We start from the raw sequence: 25,767 nt of genomic DNA on the forward strand, positions 1-25,767 counted from the left end.
ATCGTTATCGTCAAAAGTGACATTAAATTTTTTCAATAAAAATTTTATTTTATTTTTTGAATTTGAACATTTATAATAACTTTGAGAGCAATCAGAAAAATAAATGAATTCCTACAAACTAGAGATAGTTTTTAACATTATATTTTATTAATTCTCTATATTCTCTCCAATAATGATTAGATTTTTGACCTCTCAAGACAACTTTTTTTTATAAACAAACAAGAGAATTCTTCCATATTCCAACTATATCCTTCTCTAATTTCTCTTCTAATAAACCCTCATACCCATCTAAATATACACATCTTACAATAATAATTTTGGCGAGAACGAGATTTTTTTATATCTGATAGAATCAAATTAATATAGGAAAGAAAGAAATAAAAATTTATCAAATTTATAAGATTTTAAACAGAACTAATATTATTAAGGAAAACAGTAGCTGCATCAGCGATGACATTTTTCTCTTTAAGTTCCTTGAAATAAGAAACTAAGCCATCGACTTTCTTAAATCTCGCAGCCATTTTTGAGTGAGAACTCAATGCAACGAAAAGTAAAGCGGCAGGTTTTGTCAAGTTGTTGCTATTCTCTATGCAATTCGCCAACAGATCGATGAACAACTTGTAGTCGCTTGAATATCCTTTCTGTATACAAGCGTCGAGGATGATGAAAGCTCCCAACATTTTCTGGTCATCATACGCGTAAACATTCATTTTCTCCTGGAGGGCTTCGAAGAAGTCATCTTCAGTCAATCTGTACATCAATGACTGGTCGATTGGCATTCTTCTGAATACAGATCCCAAAGAAACCAAAACTTCATTCGGAATCTGTCTCAAACACTTTGTCAAGAACAATGAGAAATTCTTTGATTTGATGATTAAATTTCTCATTTCAGGATCAGCAAAAATCAACAAAAATGCCTTATAAGTAAATTGATTTGCAATGCTCATCCATTTCGTTGTAGACAAAGCAATCTTCCTGTGTTCCTTTGACATCGACGCGAACTTCATCAGACAGCGAGCAATCTTTGGCCTCGCGCATTTTTCTGACAAATTCTTAAACAATGTTTTTGACAAAGGAAATTCAGGAGTTTTCAACAAAATTGTTGCGCAAGGATCAGCACAATGTGCATTAGGAAGTCCACGAATAATTGCATCGAAAGGAACTTGATCACCTTCTTTATACGTCAATGCGAAAATGTTTAAAGCAGCACTCATTACGAAGGAATTTTTGGATCTCGTAAAAGCCGAAATTGTTTGTTTCAAAATTTCCATTCTTGTTTTTGCGAATTCTTCAATTTGAGTCAGTTTATAGATGCATTTGATGTAGATGTCTCCTGACTCCGCGTGAACGAAATTACGAGCGAATCTCAGCATGAAATCCAATGCAGGAGCCGGATCTCTAATTCTACTGTATCTAGAAATAAAATGCGGATAAAGAGAAATTGTTTGATAAGGAAAAACTCTGAACATTGCGCCAAGAGCTCTAAATATTGTTGATTGTATCCTGTTTGGTGCCATTTCGAATGTAGCTGCAATGAAAAACAATGTTGCTCTTTGCGCTTTTTCGGAATTAACAGGTAAAACGGAGAAGAAATGGTACTGATCCATGAATTTGATGATTTTCACATCCCTTTGTATCAATTTCGTGAATTCTTCAAGAATGAAAACAGCTAAGGAATCATCATCTTTGTTCATGAAGTATTTAACTAATATTCCGTAAACAGGAGGAAATTCATCAAATGTTACTTTGTCAAGTACTTCAATTACCTTCTCTTTGAACAAGGGATGATTTGGATCAGCTAAAACATCGAAAACTGTAGTTTCTTTCTTAGGTTCTTCATGTTTTTCGGCAATTTCGGCTTTCATTGCGTGTTGATCTTCGAATTCTTTAAGGTTTTCCTCTGATCTCGTCTTTGCCATCTCTTCTGAATCGTTTTTGACCCTTGGAGCAACATCTTCTTCGAAATCTTCCGAAATTGTAAGTCCAAACGCGAGTTTCATTTCATCTAGCTTGTTGGCTCTGATCATTTTCTCTTCTAGATGCCTGATGACCTCTGCTTCCCATGGATTTGTCTTACCTTTGCTTGGAGATTTCGTGTATTTCATCTCATTGAACTCTTTCGTGAGTTTCTCAGCAAATTGCTCGATGACTTTGTGGTCTGTACCTGCGAAATAGGCTTTTCCTGTGGCGAATTCTTTGTAGATTTCATCAGAAGTTGGTCTTTGTTTTGGATTTTGGGCCCAGCATCGACCAATTAGATTTATGAGGCATTCAGGAGTATCTTGACGTCTAAAGATAGGTCTTTTACCTGTTCTGATGTTGTTAATGACTTCTTTCATCGGATGTCCTGCAAATGGATTCTTTTTCTCAACCATTTCGAACAAGGTTGCTCCGTATGCGAAAACATCGACTTTGATATCGTATTTGGTACTGACCATGATTTCTGGAGCCATATGAGATGCAGTTCCTATGGCATCTGTCATGATTTTGCGCTTAATGAAGCGTGAAATGCCGAAATCGCAAAGTTTTGGTAGAAAATGATGGTCAAGAAGAAGGTTTGCCGCTTTAATATCACGATGAATGATTTTCTGAATATGGACATGACGTATTGCAAAGATTAATCCCATCGCAATCATTGTAAGATGGGTTCCTGAGAATATGGGCTTGGCTCTGAACTCTTTTCTCAGATATGAACTTAATGCGCCGTTTGGCATGTATTCTGTGATAATGCAGTATGGTTTTTCAACTGTGTAGCCGATGAATGGGATAATAAATCTGTCTTTACACTTTCCCATTGTAACAATTTCTCGAACGAAATTTGTTAGGTTGCGACCAACCAGTTTTTCAGCAAAAAGCTCTTTGATAGCGACTATCTTGCCTGTACGAAGATCGTTGGCTAACCAAACTTCACCGAAACCACCATGGCCGATAATTTCTTGGAAAACAAAATCTGAAATATCACGTATTTGATGAGGATATATGGTTGCGAGCCTGTGAAGACTCTCGTACAATAAAGATTCTGCAGATTTAGTAACTTTTTGAACTTCTTCTTTTGGCTTTATTGGATATTCAAAATCCTTGGCTTTGAAAATAGCTGATTTCCTTCGTTTCTTCTGGTCCGAGTTCTTCTTCGTAGGGAGATGGGAAAATGAATACCTTCGCTTTTTGGGAGTTTGATCATTTTTGTCTTTCTTTTTGCTACGATCTAGCGGTTGCGAAGCAATCTTCTCTAGCTCATCTTCACTGTTGTTATTTCCTTCATTATCTCCTTCTTCTGGCTTTTGGTCAGCATTCTTCTTACTCATTCAATTAATAAATAAAACTTTTTCTTAAATTTTATTTTGAATTAGAGGTTCAAAAGAGGGTATTTTTAAAACAAAATTTTTATGCTTTGCAAATTTCAATACAACTCAAAACTGCCTTCAATTCAGAAACTCCAAATTACTCTTTAAAATGAATTATGAAAATAAGAATATTTATTCGTAAATTAACGTCCGGAATTAAAAAACTTATCGTTTTATTTTCAAATAAATTTCCCTCAGAATTAATTTTGAAAAAATTGGAAAACGAAGGATAAAAAATGCTCGAATTTTTGGTTGTTTCGTCCCCCAACATGTAAACAATTGTCTGTTCTGTTAAAGCCACACCATTAATGCGTCTTTTTAAACACATTTATTTATTCCCAATTAAGTTTGTAGTAACAGGCTTCATTCTCCTAGTAGTAGATTACTTTGTACTAAATTTGCTAGATTATCAAGCAAGCAATATCTTGCAAAACTTTTTAATTGAAATCAGAAAATTCATCGAACCATGCCGCTTATTTGCGCTAAAAAACTAATACCCTTGATTCTCTTGACTATGGTGTAACTATTTCATTATTATTACTATTTGCATTCTTTATTACTGTTAAAAATAATCTGATTCATTTCATTATAAAGGAAATCAAAGATTTTGAAATATTGCAAAAAAAAAAAAAAAAAAAAAAAAAGGAAGTGGGGCTTCCAGGCACTTCGTGCCTTCTAGCCCTGAAGATGTTTAGTATAAATGAAGTCTTAGAGGACAAACATGACTATGAGTTTTGATATGACAAGATAGAATATGAGAGAGGTCCTATAAACCGGAGAAAGTGTTATATAAACATCTGTCATATTACTCAGAATATTATACAGAATTCAATAAAAATATATTTTAGGTGAAGAGGTGAGATTTCACCTGTTTTTTCACCTCATTTTTCACCTCTTGAATTTTCATGAATTTCATCGTAAATGTTAGTTAGTATCCCTAAGTTGGGTACTGTGGCACTGCGCGCCTCCGTACACCACTTAGCGGTTTTGACACTTTACGAAACTGGTAACGTATATTTTACAACACAAACACCAACTTAACCTTAAATATTTACAAAACCATCTGACACATAAACGACTTCACTAACGACTTCACTAACGAATTCACTACCGTCCTCACTAAATAAAAATAACCTTATTTTTAATTTTTTAAAATTTTTTATTTCATTACAAAGACATGTCCGACTACATTTACTATGACTCTTTCCCAGAACGTTTCCGTGAACTATTCAAAACTCAAGTAAAACTGAGAAACATGCATTTTAACAAAGACAGACCCATTGACGATGAAAGAAACCCTGAATATATTACAATCCCTTATGACGCAAAGTTCATTGCATACATTCCTTATGGTCGCAGAGGAACGAAAACTATTTCAACAAAGAACAAAAATTATTTCTGGAGCGATGAAGAAACTTGCCTTATCTACATAAATGCATACTTAAATAAAGCTACATATTGTACAAAAGAAGGTTGGACTGGATTTGAGCTCTACATATACGACGACGATGGAAACAGACGTTGTGTATACCCATACGATAATATGTACCATTGTTTTCATCAAGCATTAAACGAATATATAGTCAGTAAGGGTCTCATTCCTGTTGAGTAGATATGCTTTATTTTTGTTCCCACATTTATTTAAAAATTAATGATATCACCACCCTCACACGTATGAAAACATAGCACAAAAATAAATTTAGGTGAAGTGGTGAAATCTCACCTCTTTTTTCACCTGTTTTTTCACCCTGTTGAATTCATTACTTTATAACTCTCTTCCTTTCTCCAACTCTTCTAACTTCTTCCTAAGTTCAGCAATGTTGTCCTCATGAAGTTTAATCTTTCTCAAAATTCCTTCTCTATCTAATGGTTGCTTTATCTTTCTAAACTGAACTCTACCATCCTTCATAGTATGAACGTAAAAACCTTCTGGAACCGCTCCTGATTTAATGTATTCTACCAAAAATTTTTGTTTCATTGCTTCAGTGACTTTAGTCGTCATTTCAATCAAATAAAAATTTTAATATTAAATAAAATAACGTTATTTTTTCAGTAAGGAAACGCAGGAGTTTTACGATTTATTTGAGGCGTGGGTTCTGGTTTAAATGTTGGAGTCGGTTTAGGAGTTGACTTTTGAACAGGAGTTTGTACTTCCATAGGTTCAGGAGTCATTGAAGGTGTTGTTTGTGATGGTGTCGGAGTTTGTTCAACTTCAGCTACTTCAGTATTATTTATAACATTTGCTTTATTTCTTTTCAACATCATAACTGCTCCTGCTGTAGCTAGCAAACCTAGTGGGAGACCATATCTTATATAAGGACTTGACCAAATGCTATTTTTGACAGGAGCTGGTGGAACACCTAACCTTGGTGAGACTGCTCTTTGCCATTGTGCAGCTCGTAAGAAATATTCAATAGGTGCTCCATAATCGTTTGGTAAAGTTTGTTTCATAGATGGTGAAGGTTCACGAGAGCTTGATGAAGAACTCATTTATAAGCTTTAAAAATAAACGTTCATCCTTTATTCCTCACTGTCGTCTGTGGCTAAGTTATAGTCATCTAATCTTATTATTGGGATTCCATTAGCACGCACCTGAATGGCAAAGCAACAATCCCTCATAAATCCAATAAGTGGCTTTGGTACGTTTTCAGTTGCTAGTTCAATAGGTCCTTTAACAGACAATTTGTATGTTATTGGAGCAGTAGATGTTTGACCTTGCTGGAAGCAAAAGTCCACTTCTGTTGGAAAACCACATAAGAAATGTGTGTTGTCATAGCTATCCCATTTATGTTCCACACTACCATCATCCACCAATGACCTCATAACATCTTCATTAAATCCTATCATATCATTGTTTGTATTGCAAGCGTTCGCAACCATTTCATAAAATACAGGTCCATATGATTTTTCAGGTTCTGCAGGCATATTTCCATAAGCTCCCATGGAAAGCTGAAGATATTTAAACTTAGGGTTCTCAAAATTAACATAATAGTTGTCTTTCTTTCTAAATAGTGCCCAAATACTTTTAACATTAATAGGCGTATAAGCTGCTGTAAATGTTGCACTTGAACTATCTGTATTCTTTGAGAATGAACCGTCCATAGGAATCCAATCCATAACTTTAACAGGAAAACATAAAGCCTCGTTTGTATAATGTTCTACAAGTTCTGTATAAATGTTAGGGTCTAAAGAGAATGACTTTGGATGAATGAAACATTCATTAAAATCCATCTTTGTTCGAAATAGTTGCTGGTTTACAGTTGTAATAGTAACTGTTCCACTAGCTTCTACTGCCTTCGTTATCATAGTGAATGGTTCATTCCATGGAACAAATTTATTTGTCGGTGGATTTGAATCTGAAGCAAATGCAACTTTAAGAGTTGGATTGAAAGCAATGATATCATTTACAGATATAGATGTGCATTGTAAGGCGTCGCTACTGAACTTTACTTTAAGCTGAATGTTTCCTGCAAAAGCTGGAATAAATCGAATAGCTTCTAATGGAAGGAATCTTCTAACAGGAATTCTTAAACGAAGCTTAAAATCAAATGATTTTCCTGCTGTAATTGGACCACTAACAATTTGTCCTGTTCTGCATGTTCCCGAATGACTCCATACATCTTCATGTCGAGTTTTTGAGAAAACATCTACTTTCTTTATTTGTTCGGTAGTTTGTGAGTTTGAAGTTATATATGCTTCTTCTCTTGCGTTGTCTTGAGAATATACGATACGACCATTTGCAAGGATTTGATATCCAGCAACTGCATAGAAAGCGTCATCGAAACCAATCCAAAATCCTGGTGGGTTTGTTTTATTGGAACCTGAACCAATTTCTTTATCTACAATAAATTGACCTTCCATTTTATACGTAATGAATGTATTGTAAAGGTCCAACATATTTTCACCAGGAGGTGAGAGATTGAATGTTACCCATGTGTTATCTTTAGCAGTTCCAGGTTGTGATGGAATCTTTGCGTCAGAATATTTTCTATTAGTGTCACCAATTTGAACTGCATTGTCTATGATATCGAAATATGAGCGAATCTGATGAATATGCTCTGCCGGAGTAAATTCGTTTAGCTGTTCGTTCTGCATGTATTTACTTCAGATAAAAATATCTATTTACTTCATTATTCTCACTCTTCTTCTTGGCATTCGTGGTGGAAGTTGTTTCTTGACATTTTCAATGAACTGTACATTCTCTTTTGTCTCAACTTCTTTCACTGGTGGGTCAGGATTCTTTGACTCGGTTTGTTTTTCAATGAAATTCACGAACTTTGCAATAAGCTCTTGGTTCGTTATTGAAAGTACATCTGGCTTCTTTTCTTCTTGTTCTTTTGGTGGCTCAGTTTGTACAGAAGGTTTTATATGGGCTTCGTGGGCTTCGCCCTTGCCATGCACCTTAATGTTGTCGCTCTCTGCATTCGCTAATGGTACCTTTCTTTTTCTTACATATATTTTACCATCTTTACTCTGACTTACGTAATAGAAAGGATGTTGTATTCCTCTGGCGTCATTTAATATAATAGACTCTCGTTCTGATTTTGACAAGCTCATTTTACATCGGTTAAAGTTTTAATTTAGTTTTTTATCTACAGTCAAATGACTCAGTCAAATCCTACGGACAAGACCCAAGGTGTCATAGATGTTGAAGCATTGAAGAAAGAAATTCGTGAGCAAATTTTATCCGAACTGAAGGAACAAAAACCAGAACAAAAGCCAGAGAGACCAAAGAGAAAACTTAGTGAAAAACAACTTGCTGCATTAGCTGCTGGAAGACAAAAGAACCCACGTTTGCTGGCGAAAAAAGCTAGAGAAGAAGCAAAAGCAAAGGAAGAACAAAAAGCTAAAGAAGCTGAAGCAAAGAAAGAGTAAATGGTTTATTTTTATCCGAATTAAATGTATAGACAAATACCTTTATCTGTTGCGTTCAGTAGTGAAAACCCTGACGTCAAAATAAAGGGGAACAGAGTAACGTTTAAGTTTCCAACAGACTGGATTGTGAACATAAATGAAGAGAAGTACATTGGCATAACATCTATGTATATAACACGTGCTTTCAGAAAGGTTGACTTTATACTTCAAGTCGAGATAGAAAATGACGAACAGTCTTTAAGCGCCCAAAACATTCACATATACAAATACTTTAAGGATGATACAACATTGTTGCAATGTATGATTTCATTTAATGAGATGTTCGAGAAAAAGTTCAGCAATGAAGTACAAACTTTACAGCCTTTACGTGAGTTTCTTGCACAACTGAAAGAAGAAGGTAGTCAGCCACAACTTATAGACTTTCATTATGAATTTAATGAAAATGAAGATGGAACACATGACTGTCAGTTTGTTGTATTCTCACCATTCAATGAAGTCGCTAAAAAGAAAGAAAATCCATTACGTATAAGATTTCAAATCTCTGAACCCAATGAAGACTTCAAGAATGTTTTCAATTATGATGCAATGCTTCCGAGGAAAAATGAATTTTCAAAGATTGTAACACCCGGCATTTGGGATAGAAAGCAAGCTATATTATATTCAAACTTAAGTAAGGGAGTTGAAAATGAGTTCATTGGTCATACAAGAACATCACCACTTCCTAACCCTAAATACTATAAATTAACTGGCTTCAATCGTGAGTTTTGGATAGACATGTTCTCCACTCATGACCATAACTGCCCAGTGTTCTTACCTCCAGACCATAAGGACTGTCTCTACATTGAAGCACAACTCTTAAACTCTACCATCGCAGTATTGTAAATGACCACATGGGCTTCGCCCTTGCCGCTAGCGGCTTATTTTTATCATGAATGGTCTCATTGCTGACAAAAATAAATGACCTCAGAACTTCAACTTACGAATAAAGCTTGTTTTAGTCGTTATTGAGAAGTTAAACTTTTCAGCAAAGCAAGGACTAGAAGACTTACATAAGTCAAATCCAATCTCTTGACCGTCATAAAGTGCTTTGTAAAGTTTCATTAAACTGAACTCAGAGTCTTTGTCAAATTTTCCTTGCGGAACCATTAAACCTTTATCTTCATCATAGAAACACTGAACAGAGTCAGGAAACATTTCATTAGCGGTTAAAGCAATAACATCTTGCTTCACGCCTTTCATTCTGCAGTGAAATGCAACTTCATTTAAATCGTTAGTGAGTAAGTCTATGTAGGTCTTCTTTCCACAAAATATTGACTTGTATGCTAAACTTTGTTTTCCAGGTGTTATTTCTGCGAAGTCGCTATGAAATTGACCAAGGTTTTTACCAATGAGAACTCTTCCATAACGTTTCTCAAACTCTTCAGCTAAACGAGGGATATCTTCATTGTAGAGATGCATACTGTCGGTATCGCTATAAAAGATGTCCATTCCTAAGTCTTCAGCAGTACAGAATACTTCACACATTATTCTCTTCGACATAGATAGAATATTAACACCAAGTGGACAGAAGTTAAAGTGTCTGCAAATGCTTTTCGTTAGCTTGAAAATAGTTTTATCTGAACCATCCAAACCTTCGAACTTCACTATATGGTTGTAGTTTCTGATGGCATATCTTATAGCATCTTTGTCATCTACTATGGTTATTTTTGACTCAATAGGAGATAGAATAGTTTTGCCATAAATACTGTTCAGAATGAGCTTTATATTTTCTTGCAAAGGATTTCCTTCTTTCTTATACTTTAACCTTAACTCAAACAACTTCTTTACTTCATCTCTTATTCTAATATCTCTGTTTCCATCGTAATAGTATCCTTGCAACACTTCACATTTGACACCTTGATATTTTATGAGGTCTTGTAATGTTATATGGTCAACATACATTAAACAGCAAGTGTTTGAACTTCTGGGAACGTTAAGTTCTGGATTTAGTTCAGGGTCACAAACTATTAAAGGAAAGTGTCTATGTATTCCAATCTCTGTTATCTTAATGAGAACAAAGAAGCCAGACATAAACTTTTCACCAATGGGTTCCTTTTGGTCGTTTGAATAAATGTCTCATGAGATACTCTGTGCTTAACATCTCATCCTTCAATACTTTTGGAATTCCTTCTAAAGTATAAAGTCTTGCTATAGCGGATGGATATAATGAAACAGCGTCGAAATCAGCAATGAGTTTCTTTTCGCTCTTTTGTTTTCATGTTATCTGACAACATACATCTTCCACCTTGAATGCATCTCGAAATAAATTCTCTTGGTTTATTTGAGAGGTCATAAAGATTTCCATTCGGGAAGTATACTCTGTTCTCAAATAATTTGTTAGCAATTGAACAAATACTAACGTAGTCATAAACGTTTAAATCAAATTCTTTCAATATGTCATTGCGGAACTTAACAAAACCTTCTCTTAAAATTCTTACATCTTGTTTGCAATAAAATGTGCTATATTTTTCTAAGTCGAAGTGGTTTTCATCTATTCTGCAACCTTTGATGGAATCTATGTTTTTCATGAACGTATCTGCATCATGGATAAACTTACATGCTTCAGAAATGACACCAGTTCTGTTGTCATTTGCTAACAAAACACTGCTGTAGTAGTTGTATGGAAATACTTCTTTCGGTCCTGTTTGTAAGTTAAACATAGCAGGAAATAGTTTAAGCTTCTTATTTATAACACTGTAAGAGTCTTTTATAATAATTGCCCGTCCTTTATATAAACCAGTTATTTGCATTGTTCGTGAACCTTTAATGATGGGAGTTCCTTTCACTTCTGTCATGTGTCTTAAGATGAAGTTTATGTCATAACTGAGGTTATGGAAATATATTAAACTCTTGTCAGGAAGTCTTTCCAAAAATTCTGTTGCACAGTTTTGACCCCAAATACTTTCACTAACTGAACCATCTTCACTGTCATAACAGATGTTAAAAGCTTTATGAAAGCCGTCTGTGCTACACTCAAAGTCAGCAAAGAAAACGTGCTCAGGAATGAACTTACATTTAGCTTTATTTACTTCTTTTGACTCTGCTTTCTTCTTCAGTTGTACACAATACTTTGGAGCATATGTCAAATCTTTAAATGGTGCAAGGTTCTGTTTATATAAGTCAGTCGTATATGTGAAAAGTTCTCCATAAGAAATAGGTTCGAAATATTTGCACTCCCACAATGTTTTCATAACATCCCATAGCGGTGTAGTTCTATCATAACGAACTACATATTTATCTTCTCTCTTTGTATAAATCTTCATCTGTTTCTCAATGTTCATTCCACCACAAGCTTTGAGAATTTCTATATAGTTGCGAATGAAATATGTTGTCATTGGTAATCTTTCGTTTAGCATGTAGTGGTCTTCAACAAGAAGTAAGTCAATAGTTCTAACAGTTTCACATTCTTTTGGTATGTATCTCTTTATTTCATTATGTCTTGAGTCATTGAAATAACCAATGGTAACATTGAATGCTATACCTGTTGCGTCAGAAATTTCTTGTACTTTACTTTGTGGAAAGTCTCTAACACGAATGACTTCTCTCATGTGGTCAATAGTCTCTCCATCTACTTCAGCCTGAATGCAAGCATAAACGAAACAATTGTCTTCTGTCATAAGTGTTGCAGTTCTTTTGTTCATTCATTGAAGATTTGGTAGCGTTCAAGATTTATAGGTAATGTGCAAAGATACTTCCAGAACTGACCGCTTCTCTTCTTATAAAACTTCTTTCACCATTATCTTTTCCAAAGCTTTCTATAAGTGCTGGGTTTCCTGTTTGCTTAAGAGCTTCCAAAATGGCTTTCTGGTCATTTGTCAGTGTGCTTTCATCTCTATATGGTCTCTTTTTTGGTTTGCCTTTCTTTACATCTGACATCGTTAAGCCTTCATATTCTGTTAAAATCATACATCTTTATTTCGGTAAGATTCTTTATGTTTGTCAAGAAGAAGTCATAGTGCATTTCAACAATACCTGCAGCATTTGCTTCTATCTCTGATATAAAGTTCTCCTTCAAGAGCTGATGTAGTAGTGTTCCAATATTATTGAGGTTTAACGTAGAACATTCATACTTTCCACCAAGTTTATAACATACCATCCATCTCTGTTGCGAGTTTATTTTAATCTTTCTCTAAGAGTCTCATGAAAACCTTACCGAAATGTTTGTGTAAGTAGTCTCTGTTTGGTTCATCTAAAGCTTCGATGTTAAAGTCAATGAGTCTATTGCCTGACTTCACATTTCTCTTCCTATTCTCTTCATCTTTCTTTAACCATCTCTCACCTTCTTTTGGTTTGTCGTCAATGGAACGAATGACATCGTTAGCTTTGCGAACTTGTTCTATAGCGCTCTTAACATCTCTCTTCTCTGTTGTTTCAGTGTGTCGTCTCTTCTTCTTGTTTCACCAACGTTTGCATTTGTTATGTCAAACATTTCTCTTCTTACTTCATGTGGTAGCAGCTCTTCTTGTTTCACCAACGTTTGCATTTGTTATGTCAAACATCTCTTGACGAACGTCATGTGAAAGAGCTTTACGAGTATGACCAACGTTTGCATTTGTTATGTCAAACATTTCTCTTCTTACTTCATGAGGTATTGAACGTCTATGATATAAGTCAATAGCAACGTCATTTAAAGGAAATGCTCTTGCATGGACTTCGTCCTCGCCGCGTTGCGGCTTTATGAACTCATGAATTCTATCATAAGTTATTTCACCATTATAGTCATTGAGGATGTCAGCGAGTGCCTTTTTGTTTGTTGTGTAATGCTTTGCAACATCTATATTAGCTTCTGTAAGAAGTTGTTTTATTTCCGAGTGTTCTAACTTAGACAACTTCCGATACATCTTTAGTAGGAAATAAAAAAATATTTTTTGAAAAAATTAGATTAGATTTTTTTAAGTTATTTTTCAAAATAATTTAATATTTTTATTTTAATGAAACACATGCAAGATTGCAAGTTCTTTTCATACAATGCTCTCGCTACTGCCATCAAGAATGAGTTCAATGGTGCTTCAAACGTTAATGTTATCTTTAACAAGAAGTTTGTGAAAGAATCTAAGTTCGGTCAGTATGTCAGGCCATTAGCTATCGTCATTGACCGCAAACGTTATACTTCACAAGAGTTAGCAGTAGTTTTGAAACAAAAGAGTTTCTTCGTGAATGTCAAAGATACTCATTATACTATTATAAAGAACTCCAACATTGACTTCTTCAGTATTGCTATGAATCTTTCCGAACAGAAAGAATATAAGAAGGGTGAAACAAATGTGAAATATTATCCTTCATCTCTGAAGACAATAACGAACAAAGATGTCATACAGAAATTCTTACCAAAGGTTGAAGAAGCTTCTATTGACATTGACGAAGAAAGTGAAATGGTTGAAGAAATTGACCCTGACGTCATTTAAGCAAAAATATATTTTTTTTATTCTTCCTCTTTGAAGTTATCGAAATACTCTGTTATTTTTTCCTTTAACAATGTTAAGTCTTCTTTGAATGTAAGTATTGTGCAACCTTTGATGTCATAGTGTGTTTGAGGAAGAGTATTTTTGACAATTTCTTTTATTTGCTCATTCGGTGTCATTGAAATCGGTAAGTTTTCACGATAGAACCAATTTCTGTCAGATTTGTAAATCTTAGCAAGGTCATAAAAGCTCTTGTTGTTTCTTCTGACTAAATGCAACATAACCATATCTTTATCTTCTTCATTTTCCATCTCTTCAGTATAAATCATATACTTATAGTTCTTTTCCTTTCCTTTTGGTACCGAACGTGGTATTCTTTTCTGTATGTTTTTGTCTTTTGCTTCAATGACTTCATCTTTTGCTTGAAGTTTCTTTTCCATCTCTTCACGTTCTTGTCTATGAATTTCGTCAAGAAGTTTACAAACATACCATGAATAGCGAGCTGAAGCCCATTGTGCCACATTATTTACGAGAAGTCTATGAACATAATATCCTCTTAAATTTATTGGCAAATTTTTACGATTTTCATGTGTTTTATGCAAGGCCGAGAATTCTCGGTCTAGAGAAATTTCACTCAAAAGTTCTTGTGTGCTTTGGTTTTTGAACCAGTCGTCTGCGTGTTTAGTATCTGGAGCAAAACATGCTGTCAAAATACTTTGCATTTGGTACATATCGTCTTTGACCGAACGAATGAGACGGAGTTGTTTGTTAAACTGAACCCACTCATATTCTTCATTTATAGCTTCATGAACGATAGCAGTTGTTGTGTTCTCTGATGTTGACATTACTGTTCTTACATACAAAATAAAAAAATAAAAAAAAATAAAATTAGCGTTATTTTTTCTATCTTAAGGAAATTCACGATTTTCATGAGTTTTATGCAAGACCGAAAAAAGTCTGTCTAGAGAAATTTCACTGTTTTCATGAGTTTTAGGCGACCAGGGTTTTTTTACTTACTCGCTGTTCTTCACTGTTTTCATACGGAATCTCATTCCTCGGTTTTTTCGAGGGTAGCAAGCATATGAGGAAATTCATGAAATTTGGTCATTTTTCAGCAAAAATAATGTTTCGGTGAAGAGGTGAGATTTCACCTGTTTTTTCACCTCTTTTTTCACCTCTTGAATTTTCATGATTTCATCGTACATGTTTTGTCAAGACTTCTTCGTATATGTTTTGTCAAGATTTCATCGTACATGTTTTGTCAAAACTTCTTCGTAATGAGCGTAAATGACCCAAAAATATATTTTAGGTGAAGAGGTGAGATTTCACCTCTTTTTTCACCTGTTTTTTCACCTCAGTTATTTTATAAGCGTTTTACATGAATTGTATGATGTATATTTGAAATCCTAAACAATTTCGTAGCTTCTATTTCTTCTGTCAGTACATCGAATGTTTTAACGATACCGAAAGTTTCTTTATACTTCTTCTTGACATCTGAAAGAAGGAAATCGTCAGCTGTTGGATAGTTTTTGTTTAGAAATGCTAACATGTCCATTTTATTTTCTGCTGGCTTTTCTGCTTCTTTCTTTAAATCTGCATAGTCGTTTCGCATACGTTCTATCTCTTTGACGGAGTAGTTATATTTCCTCATTGCTGCTTTACATTTTGAACATTGCGGGTTCATTTTTGCATTGTACATTGAAATCTTACCTGCTAGTATGACTAAGGCGTCAATGGTTTTCTTTAACTCAAAAGTTGCGGGTTTTATCTGTTCATTCCATACTTTACCTCTTCTATCTTTATCTCTTATCTGCCATACACATTTTGCAACTAACGAAACAAAGTTGTCGTAGGTCTTAAACTCCCCAGATTTGTATATGTCAGAGATGTTCTTATATACCATATCGCAATCTTTGTCCATGACTTTGTGGTTGCAATGAAATCCAAGAAACTCATAGTTTACCTTTCGTATGAACTTCTTTATTTCTACTGAGTCAGTCAGTCCGACTTCTATTTCATCGAATTCTGGAATAGTGAGTTTTTGTTGTTGGATTTCAGGAAGTTTAGGTAGATGGTCAATAATATCCTGCATGTCGTAAAGATACTGTTCATTTTGTTCATCTTTCGCACAACAGTCCAAAGTACTTGTTAAAAGTTCTTGCTTTATCTTCTGGATTTCTGTTTCGAAAGTATATGAAGAAGGAATGAAGCTTTTCATTTCTACTAACATTGACGTAGGATTCATGACTAACGAGTTTGGTGAAGTTGTTGCTAACATGTTCTTACAATAAAAATAAAAAAATATTTTTTTAAAAAAACCAACTTTATTTTTTATTTCGGGAAAACTCATGACAAATTCAAGAGGGTAGAAAACGGGGTAGAAAACGGGGTAGATATACCCTTCTACCCTAAAATATATTTTTGCCGAGTTCAGCAACAAATTCAAGAGTTTTGTGTGTTTTCTACGATGGTAGAAATGAGGGTGAAAAAACAGGTGAAAAAAGAGGTGAAATCTCACCTCTTCACCTAAAATATATTTTTGTCGAAAAAAATGGTTCATTTACTCACAATATTTTTGTACAAAACGACCCCAAACTTTTAACTTCTTTTCTGCAGCTTCTAATGCTATCTTAGCGAGTTCATATTCTCTAAATTCTCTCTTTAAATCTTCTTGTTCCCATTGGTCTAGTTCGTATGGAGAATCTCTATAACCAGAACATATCTCACGTTCATGTTCTATTTGTTTTTCATGCATTTTTCTAACTTCTTCTTCAAACAAAGGTTTTGCATTCTCTACTGTATCTTCAAGTTCTTCTTCATCTAATTTCTCATGAACTTTCTTGTCTATGGAGTCCAGAATTTTTCCAACTGCTATACAATATTTTGGAGAAGCCCACATTGCTATATAGTTTACGAGTCTTGGGTCTACATACGTTCCTCTAACCTGTTTGATTTCATCAGGAATTCCTGCATGAACCTTGTATAAAAAGCAACCGTCGGAATTCCGACGGTTGCTATATTCTTCACAAAATGCCGTATAATACTCTTCCCAGGACTTATTTTCCAACAACTTTCTAAAGTCTTTCCTAAACTGCTGACACATATTTGTTACATTTATATAACCATCCTTGTCTCTACGTAAGACTTCAATACCGTTATAAGTGCCTTTTGTGAATGTTTCACCATTAGATTTGTTCGTGAATGTTTTTGCTTCGACTGACATTATTGTCTTTACATACAAAATAAAAAAAAATAAAAAAAATAAAACTAACTTTATTTTTGGTCTTTTGTGAAAATTCACGAAAATTCAAGAGGTGAAAAAACAGGTGAGAAAACAGGTGAAATCTCACCTCTTCACCTATAATATATTTTTGTCTGATTTACATCCAACGAAAAAGTTTAGAAGAATTTTCTTATTCTTTCTGGCATGTTTTTATCTTTCCAGTACTCCCGCTCTAATGGTCCCAGATGAGTTGGTTTAGATTCTCTCAAGTTCTTAGATGGTATAACATCTTCAACGCCTCCTTCATATCTTACTTTATAAGTGTCATCGTTTATGTTGTAGTCAAGTATTTCAATAACCACTCCTCGCTTTGCTTCGTCAATGGTTTCAGCAAGTTTGCCATTACTACTTTCGACTAATTTATGACGAGGGTAAAATGCTATGGAGTCGTCAGCAGCTTTTATAAGATATCCATTACCTTGCGTAGAGTCTACGATATAATAATTTCGACTTAACCTTAAACGTTTCTTTGTCAACGGTTTGTCGTCAAGAACTACACGAACTTTTGTACCAGGAATGAGGGTAAATTGTGTTGAATTTCTGATATTTTGTGTTTGGCTTCGTTTCTTTTGTATATACTTTTCTTCTTGTTGTTGTGTCATTGAATTTGGTGTATGTCCTGTTGTAGAATGTGTTGAGGAATTGTAAACTTCGATGAAATGTTTCATTGTTTCTTCGGTAAAGTCTCGCTCTTGATTTAAATCTCTGAGAGTCCTTATGAAGCGGTTAATGATACCGAGTATGTTATGGTTATGGTCTTCAGTAGTGTAGTGAGTTATGTTATGCTTAATGAGAAATTCTGTGATTTCGTTGCTGAGGTATGCACCGTCTTGGTCTGATGTTAAAATACTTGGGCTATGTTCTGCTACAAACTTTTGTAAAACTCTTAACACTTCATGAGTTCCTTTATTTCTCATTGGATATGCATATGCTTTACGAGTGTTAACATTAATGAAGATGAGGAATGGTTTATGTCCTCCTTTTCTGCTTTGAACGAGAGTGTCAAATTGGTATGCGTCAGGAGCGTTGGAGTAAATTGGTAAAAAGTAGTCGTAAGGGTTTATTTTTGTTTGATGTACAACATTTTTGTCAAAGAACCTTTTCACTTCAGCTCTGTTAGTAAATCCCCAACTCTTTGCAGCTTCATTGAATTTCTTAAATGACCTCCATGGATGTTGTTCGAATACTTCTTTCAAGCTCATTTATGTAAAGTTAAAGATTTTATTCTAGGCTCAAGCGCGTTCATTGAACGCGGTACCATGCGAATATAGTCACAAATGGTGGCATATAATCTTCACCCGAGCCTGTTGGATTTGTTGTGAAAGTGTGTGAATGATTTCCTGTGGTTCCACAGAAAATACCTGTGCTTGAATCTACTGGGTCACTTGAAATATCATATCTATGCATTCCCTGTCTATCCGAACCTGCTGCAAGATTTGTATAACCTCTTTTTGTTATTGAATGTGAATGACTACCTGTTGTGTTTGTAGTTCCTGTATGAGTGTGCGGTGGAAGGTTTGCTTCTTTAATTTTCTTCGAACCACCTGTTTGCTTTGAAGAGTTCGCACAGTATAAGAATTTATCTACAATCTGCTCCCACGTACCGAAACCCAGAACTGTTGCTGGATTTATTGAGTTCATTGACGTATAAATAGAGCCTGCAGGATATAATGTTTGAAGTATTTCAGTCTTTAATGTTTGAAGCTCTGTTTTGTCAGCCTTCTTGTCATATAAATCTTGAGCAGTGAATTTAATATTATATTCATCCTTCATGACATAAACATCTTTACATCTAATGTTTCTCATCGTCGTTATGTCGTCATCCGATGTTAAACCTTGTGGAAAGTTAGGAGGTTTACAATATAATGCATCCCCACCAGTTTCTTCAACCGTTCCTTCAATACTTTATAGCAACAGTTGTAAAACTTGTATGTGTATGGTTCTTGTCAGCTTTACTGTCTAACATTGCTGGTAGTTCATGGGTTTCAAAGTTTCTGGCATGACCTTCAATGTTCATACATTTACTATTTAAGGAGTTTAGTGTATCTTTTACGCTTGTACTTGGATTCTCTAAAGGTGCACTTGAACCAAGGGTATAGTTCAATATTATGTCGTCTGCTCTAACAGTAGTGAAGAATTTATGTGTATGGTTCTTGTCGGCTTTACTGTCTAATGTAGCTTGAAGTTCATTTATATCGGAGATGTTGTGTTTATGAGATTTCAAAACTTTGTTCATTGCTTCGAGTTCAACTTTGTCAGCTTTACTTTTAATAGCATCTTCAAACGTTATTTTTGACTTAACTCTCAAAGTAAATCTTGGTTCAACTAATACACCTTTAACAGAGAAAGTAGAGGCATAAATTTCATCGTTATAACTAAATGCTTCTGGTGCTTTACCCGTGTCATACTGTACAGTACAGCTTATGTCATAACCTTTAGCACGAATGTATTTATATCTTCTTTCATTGGGGTCTTCCGTCTTCACTTCTTCAGTTCGTGTTAAATATCCATGGTAGTCCGTTATAATCTGTTCGTCTGAAGTTATATAATGAACGTGGTTTTTATCTGCTTTTTCGGCTAATTTCTCTTCTATCTCATTTATTTCAAGTTCATGCCTACCACCACCTCCCGAAGAAGTATTTTTCTTCAGCTCTTGAAGAACGTCCACTTCGCCATCTTTGGTGTCAATAATGAGACTTTGTGTTAAAACCTTTCCTGTCTTAATGGATGTTTGTAAAACTTCTTCTTCACCGTGTTCGGGGTCATGGTCGTCATCATATCTTGTGAAATCAGAGATGTTGTCATACATTAAGCATATCTGTCTCAAAAGTTCTGCTATTTGAAACTGGAACGAAAGATATACAGAACTTTCATCATCTCCTAAAGTCAAGTCTGCTTTCTTAAGTATTTCTTGAATGTATGCAATGAGAACAGAGTACCTTGGAAAATATTCGAACAATATTTCATTAGCTGTTGGTTTTGGTGGTTCTTTTGGAGTTTCTGTTGTTTCAGTTCCTTCTGTAGGTTCTGTTGGAGTTTCTGCATCTCTTGACTTCAATGCTCTTGCTCTCAAAGACCTAAATGTTAGAGCACCGGGTTTTACAAAGGACTTTATAAATGCTTTAATAGTTCCTGGTAAGTTATTGTTAGCATTAAGTAAGTTCCTTATGCTTCCATCATGTACGTCCATAGCACTATGTAAAAAATCTATACTTTTCTTGTAGTCAGCAATAGACTGACTGTGATTTTTTAAAGATTTGTCAATACCTTTAAGCCAATCTTCATGCATGTCTGATACTGAGCCAAGAATATCATTTGCTTCCTTTAGTGTATTTTGTGCTTGTCGTAAAGTATCCAATCCCGTACGTGCATTGTTTGCTATACGTCTTACAGTATCTATTTGACTCCTTGTTTCTTGCATCCAACCAGATAAAGTTTTAATAGTATCCGAACCATTTGAAATGAAGTTCAAAGCATTTTTAACGTCATTAAAGCTTCTTCACCAAGTACAGCCCATATCTTTCCGATTTGGTATTGAAGAACTCCATATGAAGCAGCTGTTAAACCAGTATTTATAAGGTCCCATATCCATGATTTAGCAGTTTTTCCATCCTTTCCATCCTTTCCATCCAAACCGTTTTCGCCTTGAGGTCCTTGTATTCCTTGATCCTTGTATTCCTTGAGGTCCTTGTATTCCTTGTGGTCCGGTGTCACCCTTCTCTCCTTTCAGTTCATCTTTATGTTCGTTATAATATTCTAATGTCATAAGGTGTACATCATTACTGCTACCAGCAACGCCGAGAATTTGTTTCTCATTCATGACTAAATTCTTTAGGCATTTAATGTTGTCGTCAAATCGAAAGCTCTTTAACAATTCAATGAGAACATTCAGTACTTTCACTAATGAGGCATCTACTGTAGAATTTATATATTGCACCGTTCCATCATTTATGATAGGAACTTTACTTATTGTAATGAATGGGTCATAAGTGTTAAAAGTATCGAAATCAATGACTTTTTTAGTTTTTCCATCGTCAATGACTAAATCATTGCCTTCAATGGTTAAAGTTGAGTTTTCGTTTACTAGTTCATGTGCTCTTCTTGCTTCATTTGTTTCATACGCATATGCAGCAATAGTCATATTTTAATGAGAATAAAATGTTGTTCTATTTGCAAAGTACTGACCCAAACGAATACGGAACAGTAAAGCTACAAACAAACTTAGGTCTTCAGAATGAAGCGCTTGCTTTCAGAGTTGTTGACTTCAATACTATCGCAACTTTTGTCATAACAGATGAAACAGATTTCATGGAGTTTGAAATAGATGGAAAGAAGCATGAAATAAGATTTCCTAACAGAGCAGAGTATAGAATAGATAAAATTGCTGGAGTCATAGATACTCTCATAAATGAAGAAACTATTGACAACATAGATGTCGAACTCTCTTCTGAGGGAACATTGAAGTTCAGTAGCAAGAAAGAGTTCAAGATAACACGAATGAGTCATAGAGTTCAACTTCTTTTAGGAGCATACCATATGACATTTCCTTTGAAAAGTGTTGACAAAACGATTGAGATGAAATCTGTTCCATACGTATGTTATGGTAATTGTTTGTACATTGAGTCTAAAATAGCTAATGTCACAGGCATTTCAGGAGTTAATAGTAAAGGTTCAGTAGAATATAAATCCTTCTGTTATGCAGTCAATTCAATGTTCATTCCAAACGTTCCTGTCATAGCAACTCATTTAGGTAAATGGGTTCGCATTAGTCCTCATAATTTGAAAGACATGCAATTCAGACTTGTTGACTTTCAAGGAGAGCCTGTAGAACTGAAGGCACCAGTGCGAATGACTGTTGAAGTTGACTTTTTAGAAAATATTAAATGCAACAGCTTACAAGAGAACTCAGAGCTAAAAATATAAAGTATGAATGTTATGTATTAGGTCATGAACTTTGGTTGTTGCTGTTTGATGAAACAAATGAGTTAGTTATGTCAGTCAAGAGAACAGAAAAAGGCGTCAAAGGCGCCGAGCGCAAAGCGCTATATTGTGTTAGTGAAAACTGCACCAAGTCAATAAGATTAGGTTTGCATTATGAAGATGAGTTCGATACTGTTGAAGAAGTTTTGGATAGATATTACAAATTGCTTTAATTTACTAAAACATATTTCAAACAAAGTTATATTCTGTTGAAAGTTTTGTATACTCGTTCGAATATTTATACTTAAACTCAACTCCTGTAGTTCCTGGTGTTTCAATGATGCGGATGTTACCTATTTTCATGAATGTGGAGTTTGACCACAGCATTCGATTTCAGGGTCGAGATAGTCAATGACACATTGTTTCCCTGTTATTCGTGAGATAACATTTTCAAGGTCCTCCTTTGTTAGAATTATTTGGTTCTTGCTTATAAGATTTGTCAAAAGCTTCTTATCGTCTTTGAGTAAAATTGTTTGGTATAACTGAAGAAGGTAATGGTCTACGTTATCTGAAGGATTTGTTTGAACATTTGTGTAAGGGTTGTCGTTGGCTTCTCTTGAAAGAATTTGGTCCAGTGGTGGATACTCTAACTTAACATCTGATGTAGCGTTAGCGTTTGAAGCTGAGTTTAAATTCACGGATTTCAGTTCTGGTTCTTTTTCTTTCAAACACTCTGAACTATAGTTCTTTATGACAATATTGTTTGTCGTTCGTGAGTCAACATTTGATGTTGGTTCAATTGGAACATTAACGGCACCAGCTAAGATGGATTTGCTTCTCATTTCATATAGAATAAAAACCTTTTATATGTATGAAATGAACAATATACTCGACAAGGGTTTGAATGTAAAGCTAACGAATGAAAATATTGTTGAATTCACTGAGACAGGTGCTGTGTATAAAGATGTAGAACTACTGAACAAAAGAGCTAAGGGAAGAAGCAGGAACATGAACAAAGGGTGGAAGCCTATAAAAATTTATGTCAATGATGGCTCAGGAGGTTCAAACATAAAGTATGCAGAAAGTTATAGAGTTTATGCTCTCAAAGGTGAAAAGCCTTCATTTAAGAACAGCTATTCTAACGCATATCCTCAAAAGCTAACGGATGGGAAGTGGATGATATGAATGACAGCAAAAATATTAACAGAAATGGCGACAGAGATGCATGGAATTTGTTTACCATCAGTCAATTGAAGGTTAAACTTTAAAACAATGTTGGTCGTTCCCATGGAATATTTTTGACTTTAATGGTATTAGTCATGATATGAATCTCAAGGTATGAACGAGGAGAGATGAGAGACTTATATGCTTCCCAAATTTCTTCAAAAGGTAATGTTATACCTGACTGTTTCCAAATGAGTTCAATATCATAACGTGAGAAACCTTGAAAGATAACGAAGTCAGTTATGAGACGTTTTATGTTTAAAGCAAAAACGCCATGTTTGCATAAGTATTGCTACAGTTAAGTGGTAATGTCTGACTTTAGTTATGATGTTAGCTAATGGTGAGTCTGGCTTTGACACTAAACCTTTTCCGGCGAAGTCGTCACAAACGAGCAGAGTGTTTGAAGGATACTTTTTGAAGGGGTATTTTGAAAGTTTTGATAGAATGTAGTTTGTCAGTCGTTTCATATCGTAAACTCCTGAGTACTGACGTAAGTGGTGTTTGTCAATAATTCTTTCCATCTCCTCAGAAGTCTTTTGCATTCCTGACTGTATAAATTCAACGATGGCATAATATTTCCTCTTACGTCGAATGTAACGTTGAAGAAATTCAATGAGTTCACTGTCTGGAACTTTAACGACAGAGGCTTGAACTTTTGACATAAATGTTTTCGCTGTTGAGTCCATAGAGTCTGAAGTTGCTGATATAATGATTTGGTCATAGTAAGAGTCGTTTCCTAAACGCTCTGTTATGAGTATATGACGAATGAGGTTAAATGTCTTACCTGAACCCATCTTTCCACAATAGAAATAACACCATTTGAACAGAATCATAGTCCTTACTGAAAGGAAGAATAAGAGAAGAGTTAAGTTTGTCTGTAGTTTCATTCATGTCTTCATCTACGTCATGTATTAAATGCTTCATTTTATCTCCATTAAAAATGCAAGTCAGAAATATTCAGAACATAGCACCGAGTCTAACTGACAAGAGTATAAAGATATACTATGAACACGTTATGATGAAACCAACCAAAATTCAAGAAAGTCAGTATACTTATGAATATCCAAGACACTGGGTAGAGTATGTAGGAGGTGAGAAAGCTATTGAAATCAGACAGGTTCGAAGTATTCCAGCAGGAAGAACAATATTATTGAAGAACTTTAATGTTTTGAGATATAATGATGAAACAAAGAAGCAAGATAGTTTTCCTGTTGCTGTGTATGTGAACCTAGACACAGGAGATGACATGAAAGTTTTTAACACAAAGCTTCAAACGGTAGTGAGAGAACAACTGACTGCGGAAGGACATCCATTACCTTCAGAAGTTACCATAGCATATAATTTTGAAACAAACTCAATAGATTTTAAAGTCGTCTCTGCAAAGAAGTCAGGTTTTACATTTAATGAAGCAGATGTATATTCGAATGAAAACTTCAAAGCTATTGCATGGTTAGATAATGACGATTGCTTTAAGAAAATATTTAAATTCAGTGACTCAACGATGTCAATAGATGACCTTCGTGGAATGTTACCATCGACGTTTACAGTTGAAGGTTCAGCAGGATTGCTTACAAGATTGTCAATTGGTGGTATTTGGTCTCGTGAGAACATTGTTATAAAATCCAGTATAAGTGAATTTGCTGAAGAATCTATATTATGTCTTTCAAACTACATGTATTCGCCGCCGAAGCATTATAGTATAACAAACTTTGTCAGTAAGTTTAACATAAGACTTGTCGAACCTTCTTCAATGAAAGATGTTGTGCTACCTAAAGATGGAAAGGATGGACTCATTATTGAGATGATTTTAATAGCATATTAAATGAGCTTGTTCTTGAAGGTCATTCATGATGAAATAACTGTTGTAGAAGATGTTAGCAATTGTTCAGACATTTTGAAGCGTATAGATGAGATAAGAAAGAAGTTAGAAGACCGCAAAGCGGTGAGGGCGAAGCCCGTGAGAATGTTTATGTTTCATTGACTTTCTCCAGTAACGAGAACTTTTATGAGATAATATTGAAGAGAGATGATTTTAATATGGTGTAAATGGTAGCTTGGGCAGCTTTAGGCGCAATGGGAACAAAAGCATTAGCATTTGGAGCAAAAGCACTTGGAGCTTATGACGCAGTAAATAAAATGAGTGGAGGAAGGGTTTCGAAGACATTAGATGCAAATAAAGGAAAGATTGGAGGCTGGGTTGCAAAGAAGTTAAGATTAAATAAAATAGGGCTCATAAATAAAGCATCCAATTTGGTTGCGACTGAGTCAGAAAATGCTTTAGGAAAGGACGATGAGTTTGCAAAACACGCAAAAGACTTTAATGACCAGATGAAAGGTGAAACAATGCATTTAAATAGAGTCGATGGAACTAAAGAAAATGTTTCTTCTCCACCAGTAGTTCTTCCGTATGGTCCCTATGGAATGTATGGAAACCCTTACGAAAGACCATTTGACCCATTGACTGGTGGAAGTAACTGGTATCATTACGGACGAAGAAGAAAGACAGTTAAGCTGGAGACAGACGTGAAGAAAGCAACTAAAAAGAAACCAAGGAAGAGAGTTATAAAGTAATGAATTCAACAGGGTGAAAAAAGGTGAAAAAAGAGGTGAGATCTCACCACTTCACCTAAATTTATTTTTGTGCTATGTTTTCATACGTGTGAGGGTGGTGATATCATTA

General features: G+C 34.9%; 15 protein-coding genes and 2 pseudogenes across 17 annotated transcripts, besides 1 other annotated feature; 7 read left to right on the forward strand and 10 right to left on the reverse strand.

Moving 5' to 3' along the window:
* Window positions 1–191: 191 nt before the first annotated feature.
* On the reverse strand, window positions 192–3,305 carry TVAGG3_0387600 (protein kinase protein; the record flags this gene model as incomplete). The annotated part of the gene is made up of 1 exon (XM_001306678.1): window positions 405–3,305. The coding sequence occupies one exon, from the start codon at window positions 3,303–3,305 to the stop codon at window positions 405–407; it is 2,901 nt and encodes a 966-aa protein (XP_001306679.1).
* A 658-nt stretch (window positions 3,306–3,963) lies between these two features.
* Window positions 3,964–25,767: part of a mobile genetic element that runs on past the window's edge.
* TVAGG3_0387620 (uncharacterized protein) lies at window positions 4,522–4,956 on the forward strand (the record flags this gene model as incomplete). Its single annotated transcript, XM_001306679.1, has 1 exon — window positions 4,522–4,956. The coding sequence occupies one exon, from the start codon at window positions 4,522–4,524 to the stop codon at window positions 4,954–4,956; it is 435 nt and encodes a 144-aa protein (XP_001306680.1).
* On the reverse strand, window positions 5,865–6,461 carry TVAGG3_0387630 (uncharacterized protein; the record flags this gene model as incomplete). Its single annotated transcript, XM_051232293.1, has 1 exon — window positions 5,865–6,461. The coding sequence occupies one exon, from the start codon at window positions 6,459–6,461 to the stop codon at window positions 5,865–5,867; it is 597 nt and encodes a 198-aa protein (XP_051102023.1).
* Window positions 7,041–7,448, reverse strand: TVAGG3_0387640 (uncharacterized protein; the record flags this gene model as incomplete). Its single annotated transcript, XM_051232294.1, has 1 exon — window positions 7,041–7,448. A coding segment is annotated over one exon (408 nt), but the record flags the coding sequence as incomplete, so codon positions are not given.
* On the reverse strand, window positions 7,467–7,901 carry TVAGG3_0387650 (uncharacterized protein; the record flags this gene model as incomplete). Its single annotated transcript, XM_051232295.1, has 1 exon — window positions 7,467–7,901. The coding sequence occupies one exon, from the start codon at window positions 7,899–7,901 to the stop codon at window positions 7,467–7,469; it is 435 nt and encodes a 144-aa protein (XP_051102025.1).
* On the forward strand, window positions 7,947–8,219 carry TVAGG3_0387660 (uncharacterized protein; the record flags this gene model as incomplete). Its single annotated transcript, XM_051232296.1, has 1 exon — window positions 7,947–8,219. The coding sequence occupies one exon, from the start codon at window positions 7,947–7,949 to the stop codon at window positions 8,217–8,219; it is 273 nt and encodes a 90-aa protein (XP_051102026.1).
* Window positions 8,244–9,101, forward strand: TVAGG3_0387670 (uncharacterized protein; the record flags this gene model as incomplete). Its single annotated transcript, XM_051232297.1, has 1 exon — window positions 8,244–9,101. One exon carries the CDS (start codon window positions 8,244–8,246, stop codon window positions 9,099–9,101), a length of 858 nt encoding a protein of 285 aa, XP_051102027.1.
* TVAGG3_0387680 lies at window positions 9,183–12,168 on the reverse strand (annotated as a pseudogene). The gene has a single exon. A coding segment is annotated over exon 1 (2,986 nt).
* TVAGG3_0387690 (uncharacterized protein) lies at window positions 13,190–13,663 on the forward strand (the record flags this gene model as incomplete). The annotated part of the gene is made up of 1 exon (XM_051232298.1): window positions 13,190–13,663. One exon carries the CDS (start codon window positions 13,190–13,192, stop codon window positions 13,661–13,663), a length of 474 nt encoding a protein of 157 aa, XP_051102028.1.
* Window positions 15,024–15,938, reverse strand: TVAGG3_0387700 (organellar and viral DNA polymerase type B; the record flags this gene model as incomplete). The annotated part of the gene is made up of 1 exon (XM_051232299.1): window positions 15,024–15,938. The coding sequence occupies one exon, from the start codon at window positions 15,936–15,938 to the stop codon at window positions 15,024–15,026; it is 915 nt and encodes a 304-aa protein (XP_051102029.1).
* TVAGG3_0387710 (uncharacterized protein) lies at window positions 16,221–16,883 on the reverse strand (the record flags this gene model as incomplete). The annotated part of the gene is made up of 1 exon (XM_051232300.1): window positions 16,221–16,883. The coding sequence occupies one exon, from the start codon at window positions 16,881–16,883 to the stop codon at window positions 16,221–16,223; it is 663 nt and encodes a 220-aa protein (XP_051102030.1).
* Window positions 18,186–18,716, reverse strand: TVAGG3_0387720 (phage tail repeat-like family; the record flags this gene model as incomplete). The annotated part of the gene is made up of 1 exon (XM_051232301.1): window positions 18,186–18,716. The coding sequence occupies one exon, from the start codon at window positions 18,714–18,716 to the stop codon at window positions 18,186–18,188; it is 531 nt and encodes a 176-aa protein (XP_051102031.1).
* Window positions 18,911–19,752, reverse strand: TVAGG3_0387730 (keratin-associated protein family; the record flags this gene model as incomplete). Its single annotated transcript, XM_051232302.1, has 1 exon — window positions 18,911–19,752. A coding segment is annotated over one exon (842 nt), but the record flags the coding sequence as incomplete, so codon positions are not given.
* On the reverse strand, window positions 20,447–21,084 carry TVAGG3_0387740 (annotated as a pseudogene). Its single transcript has one exon. A coding segment is annotated over exon 1 (638 nt).
* On the forward strand, window positions 21,102–21,866 carry TVAGG3_0387750 (uncharacterized protein; the record flags this gene model as incomplete). Its single annotated transcript, XM_051232303.1, has 1 exon — window positions 21,102–21,866. The coding sequence occupies one exon, from the start codon at window positions 21,102–21,104 to the stop codon at window positions 21,864–21,866; it is 765 nt and encodes a 254-aa protein (XP_051102033.1).
* TVAGG3_0387760 (uncharacterized protein) lies at window positions 24,028–24,665 on the forward strand (the record flags this gene model as incomplete). Its single annotated transcript, XM_051232304.1, has 1 exon — window positions 24,028–24,665. A coding segment is annotated over one exon (638 nt), but the record flags the coding sequence as incomplete, so codon positions are not given.
* TVAGG3_0387770 (protein of unknown function, DUF4107 family) lies at window positions 25,224–25,658 on the forward strand (the record flags this gene model as incomplete). The annotated part of the gene is made up of 1 exon (XM_051232305.1): window positions 25,224–25,658. The coding sequence occupies one exon, from the start codon at window positions 25,224–25,226 to the stop codon at window positions 25,656–25,658; it is 435 nt and encodes a 144-aa protein (XP_051102035.1).

Source organism: Trichomonas vaginalis, chromosome V (assembly GCF_026262505.1).
Source record: "Trichomonas vaginalis G3 chromosome V, whole genome shotgun sequence".
NCBI classification, from domain to species: domain Eukaryota; phylum Parabasalia; order Trichomonadida; family Trichomonadidae; genus Trichomonas; species Trichomonas vaginalis.